Below are 21,098 nucleotides of genomic sequence, written 5' to 3'. Positions count from 1 at the left end.
GAAATATTTCATGGAATTGAAATTAAAAGCGGAATTATCCTGCAGTTATAAAACACGGCTGATCAATACAGCGTATTCTGTACATTTTGCATTTTACCTATCACTAATTGTACGTTTTCGGTGTACGAGTAAAGCAAAACTTATATTTTCGGCGAATATAATCAACGTCCTTGCGTCGCGAGCCATTCTTTTCACTTAATAAATTGTTCGGTTCTCGAAAATACCAAAAAATGTCTGTTGCCAAATAAGAGAAGCAAGTAAATAACGAAGAAATAGCGTTCTTGAATCAGTCAAATAATAAGAAGCACGGTCAGATTTTTATTAATCGTAGTTTCAGTTACCGAACCGCGGAATTTCAAATGGTCTTTCTGCGGCTCAAATAGTTCCTAATACCAGCACTGGCAGCGCTAAAATTCGGGCCATCCGGTAGCGCCACGTTGAGTGTAACCAAGAAACTATAAAATCCTCCTCACTTCTGACACGTTTCGAGCTTCGATTCTCGCCATCTCGCCGGCTGTGTACAAACGTCAAACTTGAAGAAGCGCAGAGACGAGTGTTACGAGAGGTGGATCGTATGAATGTTTAAATCGTGAAGATATGATAATTGGACCTATGGATGCGTGAGGAAATTGGAGAAACATGTTACCCTAGCCTCGTGGAACGTCCTGAAAACCAATCGAAACCCTGCGGTGTGCGAAATAGAGTTGTTCCGAATCTTTGACGTAACCTAAAAACCACAACCAATCATGCAGAGAGAACCGAAACCGGGTGCGGTAAAATCTAACAGCGCGAAGAAGTGAGTTGAGATTGTTAATATTCAACTTCGCATTAGCTTTATCAACTCGATAAAACTCCTTTAGGCGTAAAGTAGACTGTCATGAATAATATGTCGTTTGTTTACAATGAAATTTACGTCTTGGGCAATGCATATCAAGAATAAAATGTATACAGCATTTCGAAATTGCTTTTTCTAGAACACGAAATGCTGGCACACCTGAAAATCGCTCGCGTAACCCATCTCATGATGTCACAATTTCGGCGATGAATCGAACAACAAACTTTCGACACAGACCTACCATGGGTCCTGGTGACATAATGATCCCCCCAGGTAAATAGACGGAACCTTCGGCAAAGAATGGAGGAGTGTTATTCAACTGTTTCGTCTCGCTTCTCAAACCCGTGCCTTTTGTCTTCTGCTCTAGGTCTGGTGACGAAAAGACGCGTAGGTGCGGTGGCCAGACTCAACATGACCTTGGCCCAACATCCGTCACAGCTTCCCATGAAAGCGGAGTCCGAGTATCCTGAAAATGAACTGAGCCTTCTTTACGATAAGTACCTGCGAGCTACAGCGACTGAGATTCTAGTTAAGAAGAAAATTGCCGAAAAGGAATGTGCGATGACTGCTCAGATGGTTGCCGTTTCAAGCGAGAGACGCGTTGCCAAGAAGAAGGTCGAGGCGGCGAAACTGAGAGAAAGTGAATTGAGAAGCGCAAACCTGATGCAGAGCAGAATCGATGCCCAATTAACGGACATTACCGCGTCCTTTGGTAGGAAAAAGAAACATGAATAGTCAGATATTCGAATTTATTGTTAGGAGAGAATAAGCCTTGTCCTGCAATTAAATAAAATAAAATTTATCACTCTACAGATGACCTTCGAAAAAATAAGGTAAAGGAAAAATTATTGGACTTAAAAACGCTGCTCGAACCGTTAGACGAGCTGCAATGTCAGGGTATTGTCATTCCCAACAATCCAGAGGAAAGCTGGGAGTTTTTTAAAAGCTTAGAAGACATTGGCGAGGTACTGAAGTGCATACTGAAGTCAAACGGCAACAAGGAAACCACATACCGGGATCTTGCGGACGGGTTACAGAATTTGACCGACAAACAAACGGAAATCGAATGCGTGAAAAAAAAGTACGATGCCTGGAATAATACGATACGTTTACAAAGTCGCTACGAAAATTCCAATCCAAAAATTTACATTCATTCTTCGATTTCAGATTCGACGATATTCTCTGCGGACTTCAAGTCCTCGTTTTAAAGGAAGCCTCTGCATCTTTTGCCGACAACGATGCCGACGTGTCTTGCAACGTTCTAGCAGACTGACATTAATCAATTAATTTCCACCTGTCTCAGTGCGTGTTCATACCGATAAAGATTAATGAAATATAGCTATTAAGAATTTACTATTATATATTTTGTACAAATTCTCCTTTTATAATAAATTATGTCCTGTATATCCGTCGAATTTCTTCTATCCCGTAAAGTTAAAAGGTGATCTAAAATGGGCCAAGATACGTTTGTATAACATCTGGTCGCTCTTGTCGTTGAAATACATCGAAACAGAATTACAAAAAAAAAAAGGACCAAAATGGTGGCCGATGTGCGGATATACCCTTAACGAAATCAAGATTTAATATGATTGGTGACGAAACGAAAACGTTTTTCCCACCGTTTTCATTCATAACGTAATTCAAATGGGAATAGTACATGCAACATTCCCCGTGCGAATTAATCGACATTTTAATCGAGACTTCCGCTCGTGGCTTCAAGGTAGAAAAGAAAAATGACGCAAAATTAGAGGAATCGCCATTTTGGTGGATTTTGCCGGGCTGACAAGGATCGGGGGCGCCATCCGGGTCCCGCGGAATTCGCGAAAAACACATGATATTTTGCGCAGGCTCACCGTCTCGCCATATTTAATTTTTCGTTAATTTTTGCAAACATTTGGCAAGAATAAACCGCATATCGTGGCGAAAAGATGCGTGAAAAAAAATCGATGGTTTTGGAAAAAATTTTTTTTCAAAAAACTGGTCGTTTTTTTCGCAATTTTCACATTATTTTTAAACATTTTTACTGCGTGGAATTTTATTCTGCGCATGGAAAGCAATTTTGCCCAATCATAAATAGGGCTATTGTGGGGGGATAGAGTATGTTAGTGCATTTCATACATTTGAGTGTAATGGTAACCAGATAGGAGCAGCGAGAGGCTACCGGCCGTCAGCACGTAAATATACAATATATATATTACATTAAGCCTAATTTTAAATTAGAATATAACCGCGTTTCACATCCTTATGCATATCTGCACGCCTCCCTCAATTTACTCTCGTCTTTTATCGGCACCAGATTTTCACCCTCTCCCCCACCCCCTCCCCCGCGATAGTTGAAATTTTCACCCCTGACGTCACTAGCCCTATACACCTCGTCAACCATACCTCACCATGCACATAATCCAACCCTGCATCCCCTGCCCATATTCCTCCTTTCCTCTCCTCGCCGCTCTCCTCTCCTCTCCTCTCCTCTCATCTCGGCCCAGCATCCCTCATCTCAGCTCTCTGCCGCCACCTCTCTGCCCTACCAACCCCGGCAGCCTGAGACCGCAGACACAAAAACAATAACAAATCGATTCGAGAGGATGGTCGGGGATTTCTGTGTTGGGTTTTGGGACGGGACCTCGCTGAGGGCGGAAGGGTGGCGAATCAGGGCGGGAAGAGGATGAGGCTCACTAATTAGGCTCTAGCTCTTTAGTATTTCCGTGTCAATCTATTCTCTCCCATTTTCTTTCCCTGCTTTAGCAAATTTCTCCAAAATCATTCATTTTTTCACAAGACTCGTACAAGTCTTGTATGACAGCAGCTTGCACCAGAATTGAGATTAAATTTCACCAAAAAACAATAATATATTCCTCAACTTGTCACAGAAGCTAATTTATTATCGATTTCTCATTCAATTCCTCACAATTATACCGCATTTGTACACGTTATCGTGAGAATTACTATATCAGCTGTATAAATTTCGCCAGTCATTGTAATTGTTTTAACTATTCAATTATTTTTACGAAAAACTCGTTAATTTCCACATAGTCAAACTGTAGCACAAGATATGCAGATAAATAGAATGGGATAAAGTTCCGAGAAGCCCGTGCCTCGGATCAATTTGAAATTTCGTATACCCATGTATTATGACTCGCTGATCGTGAATATGATAGTGAAAATAACCGCAAATTTGATTTACAAGGTCAAAACTCACGAAAACCAAATTTTGAAAAAGTATTTCTATTTTATTTCGATAAGTGTTGATCTTAGCAAAAAAATGTTTTATACGAAAATTGTAGCCTATAAAAAGACTGATCTTCAACGTTCCTTACAGTTTTTGGGTGAAATCATTTTATTTTTTTTTTTAATGGAACAATGCTACAATTAGTACGTTATTGCGCTCCTGTCACACGGAGGCTCAACTTGTTTCAACCTTTGAGTTGCAACAGTCACTTTCCGCGTTTTTCGTACGATTCAAAACACAAACATATTGAGAAAAAAAAAATACCACACGTACTTCAAAGACCAAACTACAACCTAAGTAGACAATATCGAAACTAATGGAGTTTTGGCAAAACGTACATACTTATTGGAGCACTACTCCATTTTCCTCGGAAAAAAAAAACTGATTTCAGCCAAAAACTGTACGGAACATAAAAGATGAGTCTATAATTTATGGGCTAGAACTTTGGTGAAAAACATTTTTCTCCAAGATCAAAACTCATCGAAATAAAGTAGAAAAAGTTTTTAAGAATCGGTTTTCCTTAGTTTTGACCTTGAAAATCAAATTTTCGGGTATTTTCACAATCATATTCGTCATCGGCGAGTCTAAGTACACGGGTATGCGAAATATGAAATTGATCAAAGGTAGGGGTTTTTCGGAACTACACCCACCGAACGAATATCGTATTTTCGAATTCTCATCACCTGCGAAGATCCCTCGAACTAACAAAACGTTGAAAATGAACCACCCGAAGATGGAATATGGGATCTGGAGTCTGCACGCCGCGGGGGGACTTTGGGGCGATCCGCGGCTCGCCCGAAGACACCCGATCCTGGGTCCAGGGGGTCCTGGAACACCTGGGGCAGCCTTCGCCTTGAACACGCTGCGGCATCCGGTTGACGGGGTCGCGATGCCCGTCGCCGCGAGCAGCCCCGCTTATCGAGCCATGGAACTGGTTACCAGGACCCTCTCCAGGACGACGGAGCCTGGGCAGCCCGGCGGGGCTCGGGAACCACGAGACAACGAATCGAACATCGAAGAAAGACGGAGGAGCGACCGGGATGACGACGAGAACTCGAGTCAGGTGGGTAACGGAGATCGACGATAACTGCGGAGGATGAATCGGCCGAAATCACCGATCGAATAGCGATTCGAGAAAAGAGGGAGAAACCCTTTGAAAGGAAATCTAAAAATGAACGAAATGAACAACATTCCTGGCTGAAAAACATTTATACCGGATAAAAAACACCAGAGTCTCGTACCTAATCGGCTTAAACATCCCGATCACAAAACTTTTAATTCCAGAATAGTTGATTAGTTTTGTTCGAATTGACTGACAATGAGAATCGTGTTTGTGACGCTGCGGGGATGTTGTTTCTCTAGTGTTCAACGTCGTAGACGTGAGTAACATTAGTGTAGATTTTTTAACCGGTTTCTTTCCGTTATTCCAACTTTCGTTCATTCGGTTCAGCCAATTCGTCCTTAATAAAGGGTGGGGGGGTACAGCTTGGCTCATCTAAAATCATGCTTATTTTTAGGGTTTTCTTTTTTTAAAAGGAATGAAAACACTTGGAGACATTTCAGTTTGTAGGCTTTATTATTTAAAGTTTGAAGAACATTTTAGAATTTTTTCATTGAAATTATTAACAAAATGGCGACATGGCGCATATCAATAGCGAACTGGCGCCAATTTGTTAGTAATTTCAATGAAAAAATTCTAAAATGTTCTTGAAACTATAAATAATAAAGCCCTCAAACTGACATTGCTCCGAGTGTTTTTACTTTCCTTAAAAAAGAGAATCCTAAAAATAGGTACGATTTTAGACCGTCCAACCTGTACCACCCCCTTAAGCCCCAGTGCTGGTCTTCTTCCATACGAGCGTACCCGGATGAAAACAAAAGAAAGTAGGTATAATTACCGCAACGCAGTTGGTATCAAATCGTTGAGGATTAACGACCAGTAATGGTTTCGATTTAAAACCAGACGGCCATACGACGTGTGATCAGAAATACGGAGGACCCGGGGGACGAAAGCGATGCGGAAAGTGTGAGCAGCGGTAACGACGAATCCCGGCACTCGGCGAACAATAATCTTCACCCAAAGCCCCCGGACGGGCTGCCGTGTCTTCTTCTGGACAAGGTTCGTCTGGGTCACAGATTCCCTGCGGCGTTCCTGCCGATCACTCATGACTCGATCGATCGGTTTTAGGAAGAGGGTGTTCCACCGGTCCTGAACAGCTGGGTCCTCGGAGCGTACACGGCGATGCTGGGACGACTCTCGGCGGCGACGGCTGCTCTGGAGGGTTCCGAGGTGCCTCCTATACCTTCCGAGAGCGGATCCGAGAGCGACTCGTCCTCCTGCACCGAGAAGTAAGTCGCTAGAATATCGAATGATTGGTGATGCCGGAGGCGTCGGTTCGTATCCCACCGCTGCCACCAGTGTTATGTTCGTTATGGACTATTGAATGGGTCCCTTCCCGCCGAAAGTAGGCACACCTGAAGGCTGCTCGTTGGGTAGGGAATGATGATCGATGTTTGTCGAAAGGTGTTTGTTTAAAAAATGAATTCCAAGGTAATTCTATGACTGCAATTGAACATGAGGTCTGGAGACGCGTCTTTATAAGGTGTAGGGTTCTGAGTGAGTCAAGGTAACAAAACGGGAGATGTTCGGAGGAGGTCTGCGAGAAGCAGGGGGTCCCACATCGATGCCGAGTGGATACTTTTCGGCTATGTCTAAGATCGTGGAGACGTCAAATATAGAGGGACAATATGAGAAGTGTGAGATTACGGTTAAGAGATAAAAGTGACAGTTCGGGTCTCCGCCGGTCGTAACACGAACATTAGGGTGGCTCATTTATTAACGTTTTTTTGTTTTAAGGCGTCACTCGAAAAATTTGTGACAAAGACTGAAAAAAAAAATTGTCGTAAGACCTCGAAGAGGTAGTAAAGTTCATAAAGCGTACACATAAAAATAAATAAAAAATATTACAATAATTGTTAGCGACCTATAAATATTTTCCTACCTCCCCCAGGTTTGACGGCAGTAATTTTTTCAATGTTTGTCACAAATTTTTCGAGCAGCACCTTAAAAAAAAAAAATTAAAAAGCGAACCAGCGTAACCAGTATCCTCTCCTCTACTTCTTCAGATCTCGAGAGCTGACGAGACCGGGTCGCGGTTACTCCTGCGGTTCTTGCGAAACGGTTTCGGACACGCGGCCAGCTCTGAGAAAGCACATCGCCGACTGTCATCCGGCAATGTCGGCCCTGGACGCCGGGGAGTCTCGGAGGTGTCCGGCGACCGGATGCGACTTCGCGACCGGAAGTCGGTGCGAGATGGAGACCCACGTGGCGGCGCACGTGGCCCAAGGCATGTCGCCGACCGGGAAGAAGCGCTCGCTGGCCCTTCAGCGCGTCAGGTACAGGTACTTGAGGTTTCTACGAAGCGTTGGAGGCTGCCGGAAGCTCGAAACTCACCCCTACCGCAACTCGCGGTCTTTCAATCCAGGTACGAGAGGGAGGAATACCGTTGCTCGATGTGCTCCTACGCCTGCACCATCGAGAAGGCCTTCCAAAAGCACCTCAGGGCCCATGCCAAGGGCGCCGCGCCCGAGACAAGGGTCAGCTGTCCCGTTTGCGGGGCCGATCGGACCTCGGAAGTCGACCTCAGCCGGCACATGCGGAGGCACCGCGACGATCGGTACTTCTGCTGCGACATATGCATCTTCAGGACGGTGCAGCTTAAGAAGGTAAAGTCAATACTCTCTCTTCCTCTTCTTTCTCTTCTTCTTCTTCTTCTTCATCCAGTCAAAATAGGTCCGAGTCAAAAATATTTGGGATACGGCTGCATTTTTGCGTCTGTGATTTCTTGCGTTTCCCTCAAAAACTGCTGTCGATAGATGAGAAAGAACTCGGTCATCGTGTAGAGCGGAAAATTCTACATCGAATTATGTCGTCACGTGTCGGAAACGGAATCGAATTAACAAATAAAAAAAAAAAGAAATTCTAATTTTTGGTGAAATAATTTCACCTCTCCTAACTTGTTAATTCGATTCCGTTTCCGACGTATGTTAACATAATTCGACGTAGAATTTTCCACTCTACACGGTGGTCAAGTCATTTTTCACCTATCGATAGCTGTTTTTGAGGAAAATGCAAAAAATCGTCAAATTTTCCCGTTTTCTCGAAACGCCGACTACGCGGCTCACAGTTGACTTCAGACTTCAGTTAACGAAGGCCGAAAACCCCTGTACACAAAAATGTTGCCATATCTCGAATATTTTTAATTCAGACCTATTTTGACTGGACTGTTCTTCTTCTTCTTCTTCTTCTTCTTCTTCCTCCTCCTCTTCTTACGTACCTCCAACTCTCCCTCTCTATCTCGTTGCTTCTTTCAGCTCATTCAGCATCGAAGGATGCACACCGGGGAGAAGCCGCACCTTTGTCCACACTGCGCCTACCGGAGTGCCAGACGCGACAATTTGAGAAGCCACGTGCGTCGCGTTCACAAGAAGGAAAACCTCTACTGCGACACCTTCAGTCCCCGCGGCATGCTGCAGATCACGCCAATCGGTCAAAATCTGAGAAGTCCAGCCTCTTCACCGGCCTCGAACTCCGGAAGTGCGACTTAGGAAGAAAATCGGCAACAGGCGAGCACGTCGCTCACATCTCGGCGAAGTGATCTTTCGGCGTAAATCTTTAAACCGAGGAAACATGTTTCCGACTTTTTTCACGGGATTCAGGCGTTATTTCACGCCAAAGAATATTCGGCTGGCGTTTTAAGCTGGATAATCGATTCACGTGTAAGACACGTCTTATCTACATCTATAAGTTTATACTCTCGCAGAGAGTTAGTTGGAGGAAAAAAAGGTGGAGCCGATACGAATAACGTAGTCACACAAAAAAAGTTTCCCGTCCGGCGGAGTGAACGACCGTAATTAAACGTTTTTGCACGCGCTAAATCCAAATCGGATGTAAGAATTGCACCGTCGTCCCCAGATTTTGAATAATCCTGCCTGAAAGATTCGTTCATCGACCTCGAACGTTATAAGATTTTTCGACGCGAAAATTAGATTGGAATACCCCATATATAGCTCAAAATCTAGGGGATTCAGCACGTGCAACCAATATACAGGTTTGGTGGTCTGATCGGCCGGACAAGATGCTTTTTATGTGCCTGTGTAATCGTTGTCTCTCTAAAATGTGTGGAAGTAAAAACTTGGAAGGATGAATACTTGGAATGGCCGATATACCGAAGTTTCAAACATTCGAAAGTAAAATAACGAAAGATTTCGAACAATTCATCTTTCGTTATTTTATTTTCGCATGTTTGAAATTTCGATACATCGGTCATTCCAAATATTGACCCTTCCAAGTTTTCACCCCCACCCTCTAGAATGTTCAAACTTTTCACGCCTGCTGGTAAGGTTTTTTTTTTTTTTCTTCATCTATCACTTAGAAACTGGCTCGATTCGAATACCTACCGAGTCGAGTCCCACATGGGTGCTATTTTATCGAGATGACACGAGGAGTATGATAGAAACAACTGCACGAATTGATTCAAAGTGGTAAATACAACAAGTGACGCGTACCTAGAATCGTGCATACATTAAATTAAGCTCAAAGTATTCGTAATACGATATTACGAGAATTCTTTTGAACATACGGAGGTCGTCTTTTTATTGCAATTTATTTGCCAGCCGAGCTAGTATTTAATACTATACAAAAAAAAAAAAGCATGGCGGAGTTTACGCGTGCAAGTTATTTGGAAAATATAATTGTTTTAACTCTTATTATACATAATATATTTGAGAGAAGTGAATTATGAATATACATTAATATAAATATAGGTATAAATACAATTTTACACGTCCTAACTTCGTCAATAAGCAGTTTAACTATTAGCACGTGTCACTATAGTAAACTAAACGACTTCAAATTATCGTTAAAATTCTTATTATATATTGTGCAATAATGACGAGGCGTAGATTCTTTACAGCCGATCTGTAATAAAAATTGACCAGAGACGCGTTGTTGATTCTTGAGAAAAAATAATTTGGAAAAAAAAAACGAGAAAACTTACAAAATTTCCTGGGTGCTGAAACCGTGACAGTTTTTGCTTGGATATTTTTTTTTTTTCAAGATACGATATTTGAAAACTGTCACCGAAATTTCTCTTCCCAATTTTTTTCAACTTTTATTCCTTTCTGTCACAATTTACAGTACCATCGGTATAAATCTATATCCCCAATAATCAATACCTACGAATGCCTAAATAACACGTTATTAAAACTTACATTCAATCAATATAAAAAGATGAAAATTAAACTTCACCAATACGAACAAAAGCAAAAGAATCGATTCATAAATTGCGTCTCTGGTCCGTGGAAATAAAAGACAAGAACTACTTTTACCGATGTGTTTTGTAGAATTGAATTAGCAAGTGCATGCAACTGTCGATAACTTAACGTAAGCTAAAAGTACGGACAAACAGAAGAGAAGAGAAGAAACGAAAGAATAAAGGAAAATGAAAAGAGAGAGAGAGAGAGAGAGAAAATATATAGGAATAAGATAAAAGCAAATTGACAAGTATAAAAGCGAAATGGAATAACCCTTGAAACTTTTGCTGGGGAAAGAAATTTTCAAACTAACTTCTAAGTAAAAGTAAATATTTGTAAAGAATTTTTTATTATTCGCATCCGGATCGCGTGACGATGATATATTCGTAACGCGATCGGACGATATTATTGATTATATTATATATTATTATACATACATATATTAGTCATTATTATATGAAAGCTGCGAGATGGTGCTAGATGTCGTAGACTGGATAAGAGGGAGACTGAAATCTAAACAAGTAAAATACTGACAAGAGTCAAGAAGGACGATATATGAATAAAAATTGAAAAACGAAAAAGAAAAAGAGAAAAAAAAAAAAAAAACAGAAATATATCGAAAAGAATTTCGGCGGCAGAAATACTAAAAATGGTGGTAACAAAGACTGAGACTTAGAACTGATAATATGCCAGGGTTTTATGCGTTTATAAGGAACGAAATGAGATAAAAGAAAGTTAAATAACGTCGAAGGTACTGACTTATAACAAACATAAATTATAAGTCGAAGATTATCAATACTGCCCAAAATTATATGCAGTAATTGTCGAATTTTCACCTCCGATTAACAATTCCAGGCTTTGCGGAATGAAAAATGATGTATGATGATAATCGCGATGAGCCAGCGGAGAATGCAGAGAATACGAACCACGTGGTTAAGAAACGAGATTAGTGAAAGTAGGATATATTAATAAACTAGCTGTAAAAGATATTTGGAAAATGGAAGGATACAGGTTTCACCATCTAACGATAAGAATGTTCGGCGACATCGTACATTGATTCCCATCAATTTGAAACATAAATTCTTAAAATTCGAAATATTTACAAAATTATCAAATGAATCGATATTTTTTAGAAAAAATATACATATATGCTTCTCCGAGTATATATTATATTCAAAATTACTAGACTAAATGACGTTGTACGTATATATCAAGAATGATATATGTATAAATCTACCCAATTCGAAGAGACTGATTCGCGCGTAAATTGTATAGAAAGTAAAGAAATTGGCAATATACGAATTATACCAATTATTATTATTATTATTATTATACTAGATAAAAAAAAAAAAAAAAATCATTAAAACCCTGGCAATATAAGGAAAGGTGCTATTTTTCAAATTCTTTCAATTCTCTGTACGATATTATATTATATTAAAATATGATACATGCATACGCAACTACCAACGTAAAAATTTAGCTAATACGTAACAGAGTTACGTAATATACATTAATGTGTGTCAATTTTTAATGTGTTTAATTATGCTTTAATCTGCATGCCCAAATCTGTCTAATTTACATAATACGAACACGGTGCTGCGATTTTCTGACAATTATATTATTACACTTGTAATATGCATTGAGATGTGTATTTAAAATGCACATCACGGATCCGATGCGGTTTTTATCGCGTGGCAATATACGTCGGTAAATTATTTATACATGTATATAATATAATAATTAGCGTAGATTCGACGTTGTCTTAATGTATGTAACATATATTTATTATTGTCGTTATTATTATTATTATTGTTATTGAATATTATTACACATACATACATATATTTTCTAGGATGTTTATGTTTTTTTCACTGGCCAGTGTGATACACGTATTGTTACGACATGCGTACACAGTTTTCAGATCTGTTCATTCGTTCACACAAACTTACACACTTGTAACATATGATTGGGTATTTAACGATTCGTGCGACTATGCTTATTAAAATACATACAAATACACAGTCCGTCTAAGAGTGTAATATACATATATACATATATACTTTTGTGTGCGTGTGTGTGTGTGTGTGTATATATTTATATATTATACGGAATTTCTTGCGTGCCAATGTAACGTTTTGAGACAATTATATTTCATTGAAGTGTACGGGTGACAATTACGGTAATTTTTTTGCTCGTATTGTGAGAATAATTTCACATGAATTGTTATAGTTACGCTCGTACCGAATATCGAAGGAAAATTGACAAAAAAAAAAAAAAAAAAGAAAAAAAGAAAGAAAAGAAAAGCAAATCAACGAAGGAACGTTTTAACCTAGATGTATTATGTACTTCAAATGTAAATACGAAATTAACGCTTGTTAAAGATCTTTCAACTGTAATGAAACTTACAATTTTAGCCGTAAAGCGTAAGCCTCTCACTAAATATAAACGCAAGTCTCAAACACGGACATGGAAATTATATGCGATCTACACGTTGGTGTTTTTTTTATTACATGTTGTAGCTAAAGCGAAATTTTAGTTTAGAAATTTAGATGATATTATATATTATCGAAACGGGCGTTCGCTTTGTTTTTCAATTCTTCGTCGCAAACAAAAGTCGCTGCTCCATAATTATTATACTCTTGGATACTTTGAAGAAAATCGCTGGCGAATTATTTTCACTGTAAACTGTTGGCACTTATGCAAGAATATTCTTGTGCGAATAGAAAAACGGAGATTGCGAGAAAGAGAGGAATATGTGGGCAAGCGGGATAACAGGCAGAGATAAGATTCTTGTATGCTCAGCAAATACCGTGTGGGAAACGAATTCTTAAGATATACAAACGTATAGTGCATAGTTCCATGTCGTTCTATTATATATTTCTAATCGCTCACGGTGTAATTTTTCCCCTGCGTCGGATACTCTGAAAAAATTTCAAAATCAGCTCTACTTTCCACGCCAAAATTCCCGATATCGTGTAATTAAAAAAAGTACATTTCACGCGTTTGATTATAAATTATACGTTTCCACAGCTACGACTTCCTTCGATGGATTTATTTAATATTAATGGTAACAATAACAACAACAACAACAACAACAACAAGAACAACAAGAAAAATAATAATAACAATAATAATAATAATATTGTCTTAAAATTAATATACAATCTAAATGTGATAATATATTTACTGTTGAATTATATAATACCAATTACCATATAATATACATTGAACCTATTTATAAGATGTACACGTTATTGCGTTATAAGATCGATCAAATCGATCAATACAAAAATACCGGGCAATTTTAGAATTCGTGTCCACTTACGTATTTAATTAAGGTTAACGTTGTGTCCCTCCAGGCTCGAGGATCGATTTTCACGGACGATGCGAGTGTAATGTACACGGTGCGCGGTGGGGCATTTAAAGTGACCAGGGTGATTTTCTCGAAAACGAAGCAAAATCTCAAAAAAATTTTCAGTCGAGAGCTGTAAGGTTTTGAAATGGACGGAACATGGCGCGATCGAATTTTTATCAAGTGGATGCGCCACGGAGATACGAAGGTCAGATTTGGTTTTTTAAACATGATGGTGTGTTTTTTATTATGAAAATGAAAAGAGTATTCAATTTCGAGTATAAAAGTATAAGCACGCCAGTTTCCTAAAATTGAGACTCGATAGGATATTTCAAAAGTAAGAAAAAGATACAACGACGAACAAAATTCGTTGACAACTTTGTGTTTTGACTGATAACTCTTGGTTCGATTTCAACTTTCTGATTCACGCAGGAAAAACAATGCCTCTAAGGTTTGCGTGATGTAAACAACTCTGTCAGGCATTAGATTCTTAATGCTACCTTTCAAAATCTAACCAAGAGCTGAAAATTTTTTTGAGATTTTGCTTCGTTTTCGAGAAAATCGCCCTGGTCGCTTTAAATGCCCCACCCTGTATAAATAAACGAGAGCTAGTATGATTTCCGATAATTTTTTGCGACCCTAAACAAGGAATTTCCCTGCAACAGCGAAACTGCATCTTTGTAAGAGTATAATTTTCTACTTTTAATTTCTTTCTTATTAACACATGATTAGATATTTAGAAGTCGCAAATTCATGTAAAAACGCGTCGTCCGTTCGCCACGAGCCACCGGGTCGTTTATAACAAATCGCTCATCGAATCCCCAAACTGCGTCTAATTAGTTATAACAAGTATAAAATTGAATTCGCCTTAAGCGAGAGGAGAAAGAATCGGTGCGATAGTTTTTCGTCGGTTTTTTTTCCCCATATAAATTGAATGTATAACATATTATGCATAACACGTATTATGATATAATATTACACACACGAGTAAAATGAATCGATATGTGGATTAGTTTTAACCTTATAGGTAAGTTATACATGCATAAACACATGCATTATTATACATATATATATATATACATACATATATATATATATATACATACATTTACATAATATATTTGTGTATTTCGATAATCGTTCAACAATTAGACTCACTAGTTAATTAATTGATTAATTAATTAATTAATTACCGTCTGCGACGACTGCAATACAGCTATAATATTAAACACTGTATAATAATTATTCAAATGAATAATTATAAAATACACAATCACTTACTGTAATAGGTACGTAGAGTAATATAAATTGTCGCAACTGAAGTTATGATATTATTTAAAATACGTTACGTTTCGAAGGTGAACAGAAGAAAAGTTGAATATACAAAAAAAAAAAAAAAAAAAAAAAGAAAAGAAAAGAGAATGAAAAAGAAAAATTTTCGCGTTGTGATTTAAGTATACATATATTATATATGCTATACTATACATATACGCATATATAAATGTGTATATAGTATTTATCTGTGCTGTACGAGGTACATATATAACGAGTACATATAAATATACATACATCGAAGACGCAGATCTGTCCACTCGGCTATTACTATTAATATTATAATATATAAATAGTATATAATAATTCAACGACTGCAAACTGCATATTTTTTCACATATAATAAATATTTTTCTATATTTTAAAGCAATCGATTCGACGAACAGATTTAATAACTTAACATATTCACAGCACAACACGTATACGTAAAAAAAAATTTGTTCCAAATTTTTTCACCTCGGGTCATTACGCATGGATTATAAAACGGCAATCCGCTGTTCGATAATCCTCAACTGATCTTGCGTCTTCGATATGCGAGCGAGTTTCTTTGCTTGATAAATGTTTCGTTCCGTCGAGACGCGCTCGTTTTCATTTTACCGATTAATTGATTGAGAAAAAAGAAAAAAATTGTTGTAATTTTACCACCGCAACATTAGTATTAATTGAATAAATCCGAAAATCTTTATTACGAACTTTGTTACCGCAGGATTCGTTTCTCGATAAATTACGTGATTCGCTTGGGGTAATGAATTCGGCTCGGCGAGATGAATTTTTCGTAAAATATATCCGTATAACATAGAAAGTTGGCAAATGGAATCGTCTCGTTTTATTGAACGAATTACAGATTCGCGTAATTTTCACCATTCGTGACACAATAAATAATGTTCGTCGTATTCGCGGATATTCACTTTGCCCCGTCTTCAGATACCCCCACGAATCATGTATTAAATACAACAAATAACGATTAATTAACCGTCAGTCGTTACACAGCTGTATAGTACAGGCGAATGCGTTATTCAATTTACATGTGGATCGTATTTGAATGAAAATAAAGTTTATTGAATACAAAGAGAACGTCTTGTCTTTTCCACCCCTTCGACACGTTTTTCTTTTCTTTTTCTATTCATTTAGAAAATGAATTTCAAATTACACTCGAGAAAATAATTTTCTTTTCAAATTTTTGCGAAACTCGCGAAAACAAAGTAAGCAAACTTCTGTTTTAAACTCTTTGACTCCTCCGTACGATTAATCACCGACACGTGGTTGTTTATACCGCAGAACAACGATAGCTTACTGCGAATAACGGACCAAGGATAACTGTCGTGCTAAATTTGACCGAAAAATTCCCGACGTACGAATACGTGTGTACAATATTTACCTGCAAGCGAAAGTCGCGCGCTAGAAGAATGGAAAATTAGGTTGACTGCTACAAGTAGCCGTACATATTCACCAGCGGTGAGAAACTTTTTATCGCCCACCCTACGAAAAGGTGATTCGAATAATGCGTGGAACTCTGAACAAGCATGAAAATATTATCTCGAATAGAGCATCGGGAGAAAAGAGAATATATGTATAAAGTAAATTGGGAGCGCAGCGGGTTTAATTGCTGATAAATTAAAGGGTTGTACCCTAACTAATCAGTCAACTAATGCCGCCAGTAAACGCCGCAGCAAGAACAATGGTTCGCAGTGCAAACGTCACACTGGGATAAAGTTGATTAAGGCGTAGTACATGACGACGAGAAAGGATTCCGACGTTCCGCTGCGGCAGCTGCGAGCAAAGACGGCTGTCCAAAGATCTTCGCCGTGGTTCGTCCTTCCAGAAATCCCGGTTTCCATCACGTCCCCGACCCTGGTCAAGCTCCTTGACCATCAGAGAGGATCGATCAGGATCGAAGGTTGGAAGATCCGGACCTTTCACCTCGGCTCGCCAGCCCAACTATTGTTTTCACTTTGTTTGTTTTAAACAACAACCATGTCCCAAGTACACTCCGCATGTTTGCCTCTTTGGTTGTCGTCTAGTCTCTTGAATGGAACCTTCGCACTTTACTCCCACCCGGGATTCTTGCAGGAGCGGAACAGTCCAACTCCTGCGGACATATGGAATCCGAGTCGGTAAACGACACCCGGTACACGATGGGTGATCGGGCAGAGTCGACAACCTTGCGACTCGAGCGACCCTGGGCCTGTGGGTCTGCGGTTGAGCGATGACGATGCTTGCCGATTACAGTGCGTTGGTACTCGTGCCCGAGAGCGGCGTCGTTTGGTTCGGGCGGATTCGGCTCGCGTCGTTTTTCTTTTCTCCATGCAACGAGGAGATCGCTGCACTGGCACCAGTGACAAAAGCCCCACCGAAGGCGGCGCTTCGAGGCCCAGTCGTCTCTACCGAGCTCCAGGTCCGGTATTCGAGGGAACGAAATTGACATCGGCAAGCGACTGCTCGGTGGTTTCCTTCGACGTAGTCGCGGTGTTGACGAAATCGTGACCGGATTACAGCGAAACGAGTGCTCGCAAGAGGCGGTAAGGACGTCCAGCCCTCGCGCAATCTTATCTGTCAAACCGTGAAACCCTACCCGTAATAAAATCAGCGCTGTCTACGCGAGTGAAACGCACTTTGGAAACCCGTTTCGTTCAAAGAGGAAATCTGTCCCGGTAGGTACAAACTCTGAACCCGGACACAGCGTTGCGTCTTCAAGGGACCCCCATCTTTGCGGTTGGTCGTTGCTCTTGACCCGCGGAGAAAGAAACCGAGGGTCTTACCATCCGACGTAGGAAATAACAGCCTCACAAAGTGTCTATGACTCGGATGTCGGGTTCCCCGAATTCAACCCATGCTCTGGAGTTAATGAATCACCGTTCAACGGTGGTCGCAATTGCCACATAGCTGAGCGAGCATGTCCAGTGTCAGGTTCGCCAGTGTCACGTGAAGATTAACGTACCCAGCGGAACGGATCGTCTCTGAAAGCCATAGCAGCCGACAACCGGTGTAGATACGCACAATCGTCATAAGACAGGAGAAGATTCAGAGCGCGACTTGGAATCAGCTGAGTCGGGTGACTCGTGCGGTTATAAATGAGTATTCCTACGTACACGCGTGCAACAGCCTATATATTTAGATATTTGTACCAGTGTTGATACGTGCAGATTCAAGAGTCGATGTGATCTACACGCACGTCACACACACGCATGGGCATCTGCTTTTACGTCTGGTTGGCTAAACGAACGTGTGCAAGCAAGCATTTTATCACCGCTGTGGAGTAAGTGACTCATTCCCTCACTCACTCATCGCCTGTACGTGTGTCTTTCTCCTTCTATTTTTTTCCACTCTCTCACTCTCTCGGTGGAATAGGTAACGTCAGAACGATAATGTTCCAGCTATAAATATGAAACGATCCGTCGTTCATCGCCGCGAAACACTACCGAGTCTGTTACGCCATAATTGGTATCACCATTGATCAATCTTTGGACTCCGAGATAAGAGAAACCTTGCGAACTTTAGAGAGGTGTCGCTGTGTCCAATTTCGTGTGAAATAAAAATCACACGAGCATCAGCGACTGTTCGTTCCGATGTAACATTGACTGGAACCGACTTCGAAGGAACCTTTAAATGAATTATCCACAATTTGTAATACGAACCACGTAATAACAGCGCGAAGAGGCATGAGATGCGATGTGCGCGGATGATTTAAAAGTAGCTCATGCCTATGCAAACAAGCGGGCAACACCTAATTATCGTCGGTTCAAACACCGTGTGGACACTGCGCTTAGAGGGTCATGGATTTTCGCACGCCAGGTTAGAGGATCGAGGAGCGATTGAATCGGGAGCCTTGAACGATCACACGAGAGACCGAAGAGCGTTCTGCGACCGCCAAGTTTAACATTGAAAGAGTAAAATGGAGGCAAAACCAGTGCCGAAACCTCGCTCGACCTTGATCGCCGAGGGCAAGGGCACACGACCCGTGCCGGTACCGGCGCCTAGAAATCTGCATTCCACCACCGTGCGATCAACGCCGAGGTCAACGAGCTCAAGCGAGTCGAGTACCTCGGAGAAAAGCGATGAGGGCACGAAGTCCTGCACGACTCCTGAGGGCAGGAGCTCGGGGCCCGAGTTCTTCCGAACCCTGGGCAACTCGTCGAGGAATTTCAAGGACGAGATATCGGAGAAGATGACGTCGAAGAGCAAGGCGGTGATATCGAGCACTCGGAACGCTAGCCTGCGACTCGAGAAATCGGTTAAGAATTTGCTGACGCGGCGCCTGGCCTCGCTGAACAACGAAGACGGACTCGGTGGCGACGTGCCCGACGATATCGTCGACGCTACGAACCGGAAGCTCAAAGACACGATCGGCGCACGTCAGGATCGATGCGTCTCCATGCCGACCGACGACATTTTCAACGGTATATCGTTCTACAGTCCGCTCGGGACGACCCTGAAGAGCGTGCGCAACGTCGAGGACTTGTCGACGGTCCGGTACAGCCCACCACCGCCGATTTACCCGCCCCCGCCGCTTCCGGAAGAGTCGATCTACGACGAGCTCCAGTCGGTAACTTCCGGGCACAGCAGTAGGTACGATACTCTCAGTTCAACCGTCTCGGCAGTTCGAGACCTCGACCTCAGCGACTCCTTCGACCTTCTCAGCTTCGCTCGAAGCCACGGAAGCGACTCTGACCTCAGCATGAACAACGGTGAGTCGAATTTAACCGAGAAAATCACTATCGACGGACCCAAACGACTCTCCAGGTCCGATTCCTGGACCTTTTACGACGCAACGCCGAGCCCCAAGCCCGGCGTTGACCTCGAGGCGATGTCGAGCCTCGACGAAGGCGTCAACGAACCTCCGATACAGGAACCAGTTCTGAACAACCCGCGAGCGAGCACGGTCTCGATACCGAATTCCATGTACGAGAACTGGCTGCCTCGGAAGCTGGACTCCGACCAAATCGTGGTCGAGTCCGGGCGGGAGACGAGCAAGTCGCTGCTCTTCGAGTTTGACCCTCTCGCTCGGGCCGACGAGAGCGTCTACAGCAACTACGAGAACAACGATCTGATGCTGCTGGAGGCTCTCCTCGCCACCAGCGAGTCGCCGAGCAGCGCCGGGAGCCTCGCAGACCTCCAGGAGCAGGAGGAAGACGCGGAGGACGAAGCCTACCACGAGGTCATCCAGCCCAAGGACGAGGGAGTCGATAATGCCGAAGCGACTGGACCACCGCCGGAGCCCCCAAGGCGGTACGACTCCCTACCGAAGAACGATTACGACGAGGTCGAGATGATCGAAGTGCCGAACAAGAATCCAGCCCTGCTGCCAAAGCTCTCTCAGCTGCGTAAGAAGCAGCCGGCGGTGCCGCCGAGGAAACCTTCGATAAAAATTCACGTACAGAGGGAAACCATCGGAGTTACAGAGGTCGCGACGTGTCCCGAAGAGGTGCCACCACCGAGTCCCCAGGTCGCGGAGGAGAACAGGACCTCGATGATGAGGAAATTGCAGAGGAAACTGAGGCACGACTCGGTCGCCAGCATCAGGCCAAACGTGATGAGCTTCGTGCGGGGCAGTAAGCTGCTATCCCGGAACCGCGACGTCCCGAAGGAACCCGCGATCGGGGGCAGGCTGGAGCGTCCACCGTACACGGGACACAAGTCGACGCCGCAAAGGGGGATCGTCTACAGACCCGGTGTCGGTATCGAGAGGGCGAAAGACTTGGTGCCCCGGGCCGCCGTGCTTCAGGACAACAAGTTGTCCTTCTACACTGACAAGAGCATGACCACCCTGAAGGAGAGCGTCCTCCTCGAGACGATTCACAGCGTGCATCTGCTCCAGGATGTCAAGTAAGTCAAGTACCGTCTCTATGAACGACTCGTCGGCGTCAATCAGAAGACCGACGCTTGTTCGCTCTATCGTCACAATTAGTTCCTCCATGTCCCTTCCTTCGTTGGGGGGAACCCTAATTCGACGGGTCCCCACGCTGGCCGTGGGAGAGCAAAGAAATTTTCACGCGATTCGTTGCTCTGTTCGTTGTACGGAATTGATAGGGTTATGC

General features: G+C 42.0%; 3 protein-coding genes across 3 annotated transcripts in view; all 3 read left to right on the top strand.

Moving 5' to 3' along the window:
• The first annotated feature begins 495 nt into the window (after positions 1–495).
• Positions 496–2,236, top strand: LOC124175373. The gene is made up of 5 exons (XM_046555576.1): positions 496–796; positions 975–1,108; positions 1,203–1,547; positions 1,649–1,916; positions 2,003–2,236. Exons 1-5 carry the CDS (start codon positions 747–749, stop codon positions 2,106–2,108), a joined length of 903 nt encoding a protein of 300 aa, XP_046411532.1. The 5' UTR covers positions 496–746; the 3' UTR covers positions 2,109–2,236.
• Positions 2,237–2,931: 695 nt separating this feature from the next.
• On the top strand, positions 2,932–10,956 carry LOC124175360 (zinc finger protein 316-like). Its single transcript, XM_046555539.1, has 7 exons — positions 2,932–3,009; positions 4,798–5,127; positions 6,028–6,183; positions 6,253–6,413; positions 7,191–7,460; positions 7,550–7,790; positions 8,439–10,956. The coding sequence occupies exons 2-7, from the start codon at positions 4,798–4,800 to the stop codon at positions 8,670–8,672; spliced, it is 1,392 nt and encodes a 463-aa protein (XP_046411495.1). The 5' UTR covers positions 2,932–3,009; the 3' UTR covers positions 8,673–10,956.
• A 6,378-nt stretch (positions 10,957–17,334) lies between these two features.
• Positions 17,335–21,098, top strand: part of LOC124175341 — an 11,932-nt gene continuing 8,168 nt past the window's right edge. The window contains exon 1 of the mRNA XM_046555472.1: positions 17,335–20,886. Within this exon, the coding sequence (XP_046411428.1) occupies positions 18,956–20,886 (1,931 nt within the window). The 5' untranslated portion in view covers positions 17,335–18,955. The remainder of the gene's footprint in view (positions 20,887–21,098) is intronic.

This window comes from Neodiprion fabricii, chromosome 2, assembly GCF_021155785.1.
Source record: "Neodiprion fabricii isolate iyNeoFabr1 chromosome 2, iyNeoFabr1.1, whole genome shotgun sequence".
NCBI lineage: Eukaryota > Metazoa > Arthropoda > Insecta > Hymenoptera > Diprionidae > Neodiprion > Neodiprion fabricii.
Note: the sequence above shows the minus strand (reverse complement) of the source record. Positions and strands in the feature narration are given on the sequence as shown.

What these genes read in the sequence shown, in the direction of transcription:
- LOC124175373 (XM_046555576.1), top strand. Translation starts at nt 747, where the DNA reads ATGCAGAGAGAACCGAAACCGGGTGCGGTAAAATCTAACAGCGCGAAG. An exon ending in GGACATTACCGCGTCCTTTG is followed by an intron (nt 1,548 to 1,648) that starts GTAGGAAAAAGA and finishes ATCACTCTACAG; the next exon opens with ATGACCTTCGAAAAAATAAG. An exon ending in ATCGAATGCGTGAAAAAAAA is followed by an intron (nt 1,917 to 2,002) that starts GTACGATGCCTG and finishes CTTCGATTTCAG; the next exon opens with ATTCGACGATATTCTCTGCG.
- LOC124175360 (XM_046555539.1), top strand. Translation starts at nt 4,798, where the DNA reads ATGGAATATGGGATCTGGAGTCTGCACGCCGCGGGGGGACTTTGGGGC. An exon ending in ACGACGAGAACTCGAGTCAG is followed by an intron (nt 5,128 to 6,027) that starts GTGGGTAACGGA and finishes ATTTAAAACCAG; the next exon opens with ACGGCCATACGACGTGTGAT. An exon ending in TCGTCCTCCTGCACCGAGAA is followed by an intron (nt 6,414 to 7,190) that starts GTAAGTCGCTAG and finishes CTACTTCTTCAG; the next exon opens with ATCTCGAGAGCTGACGAGAC.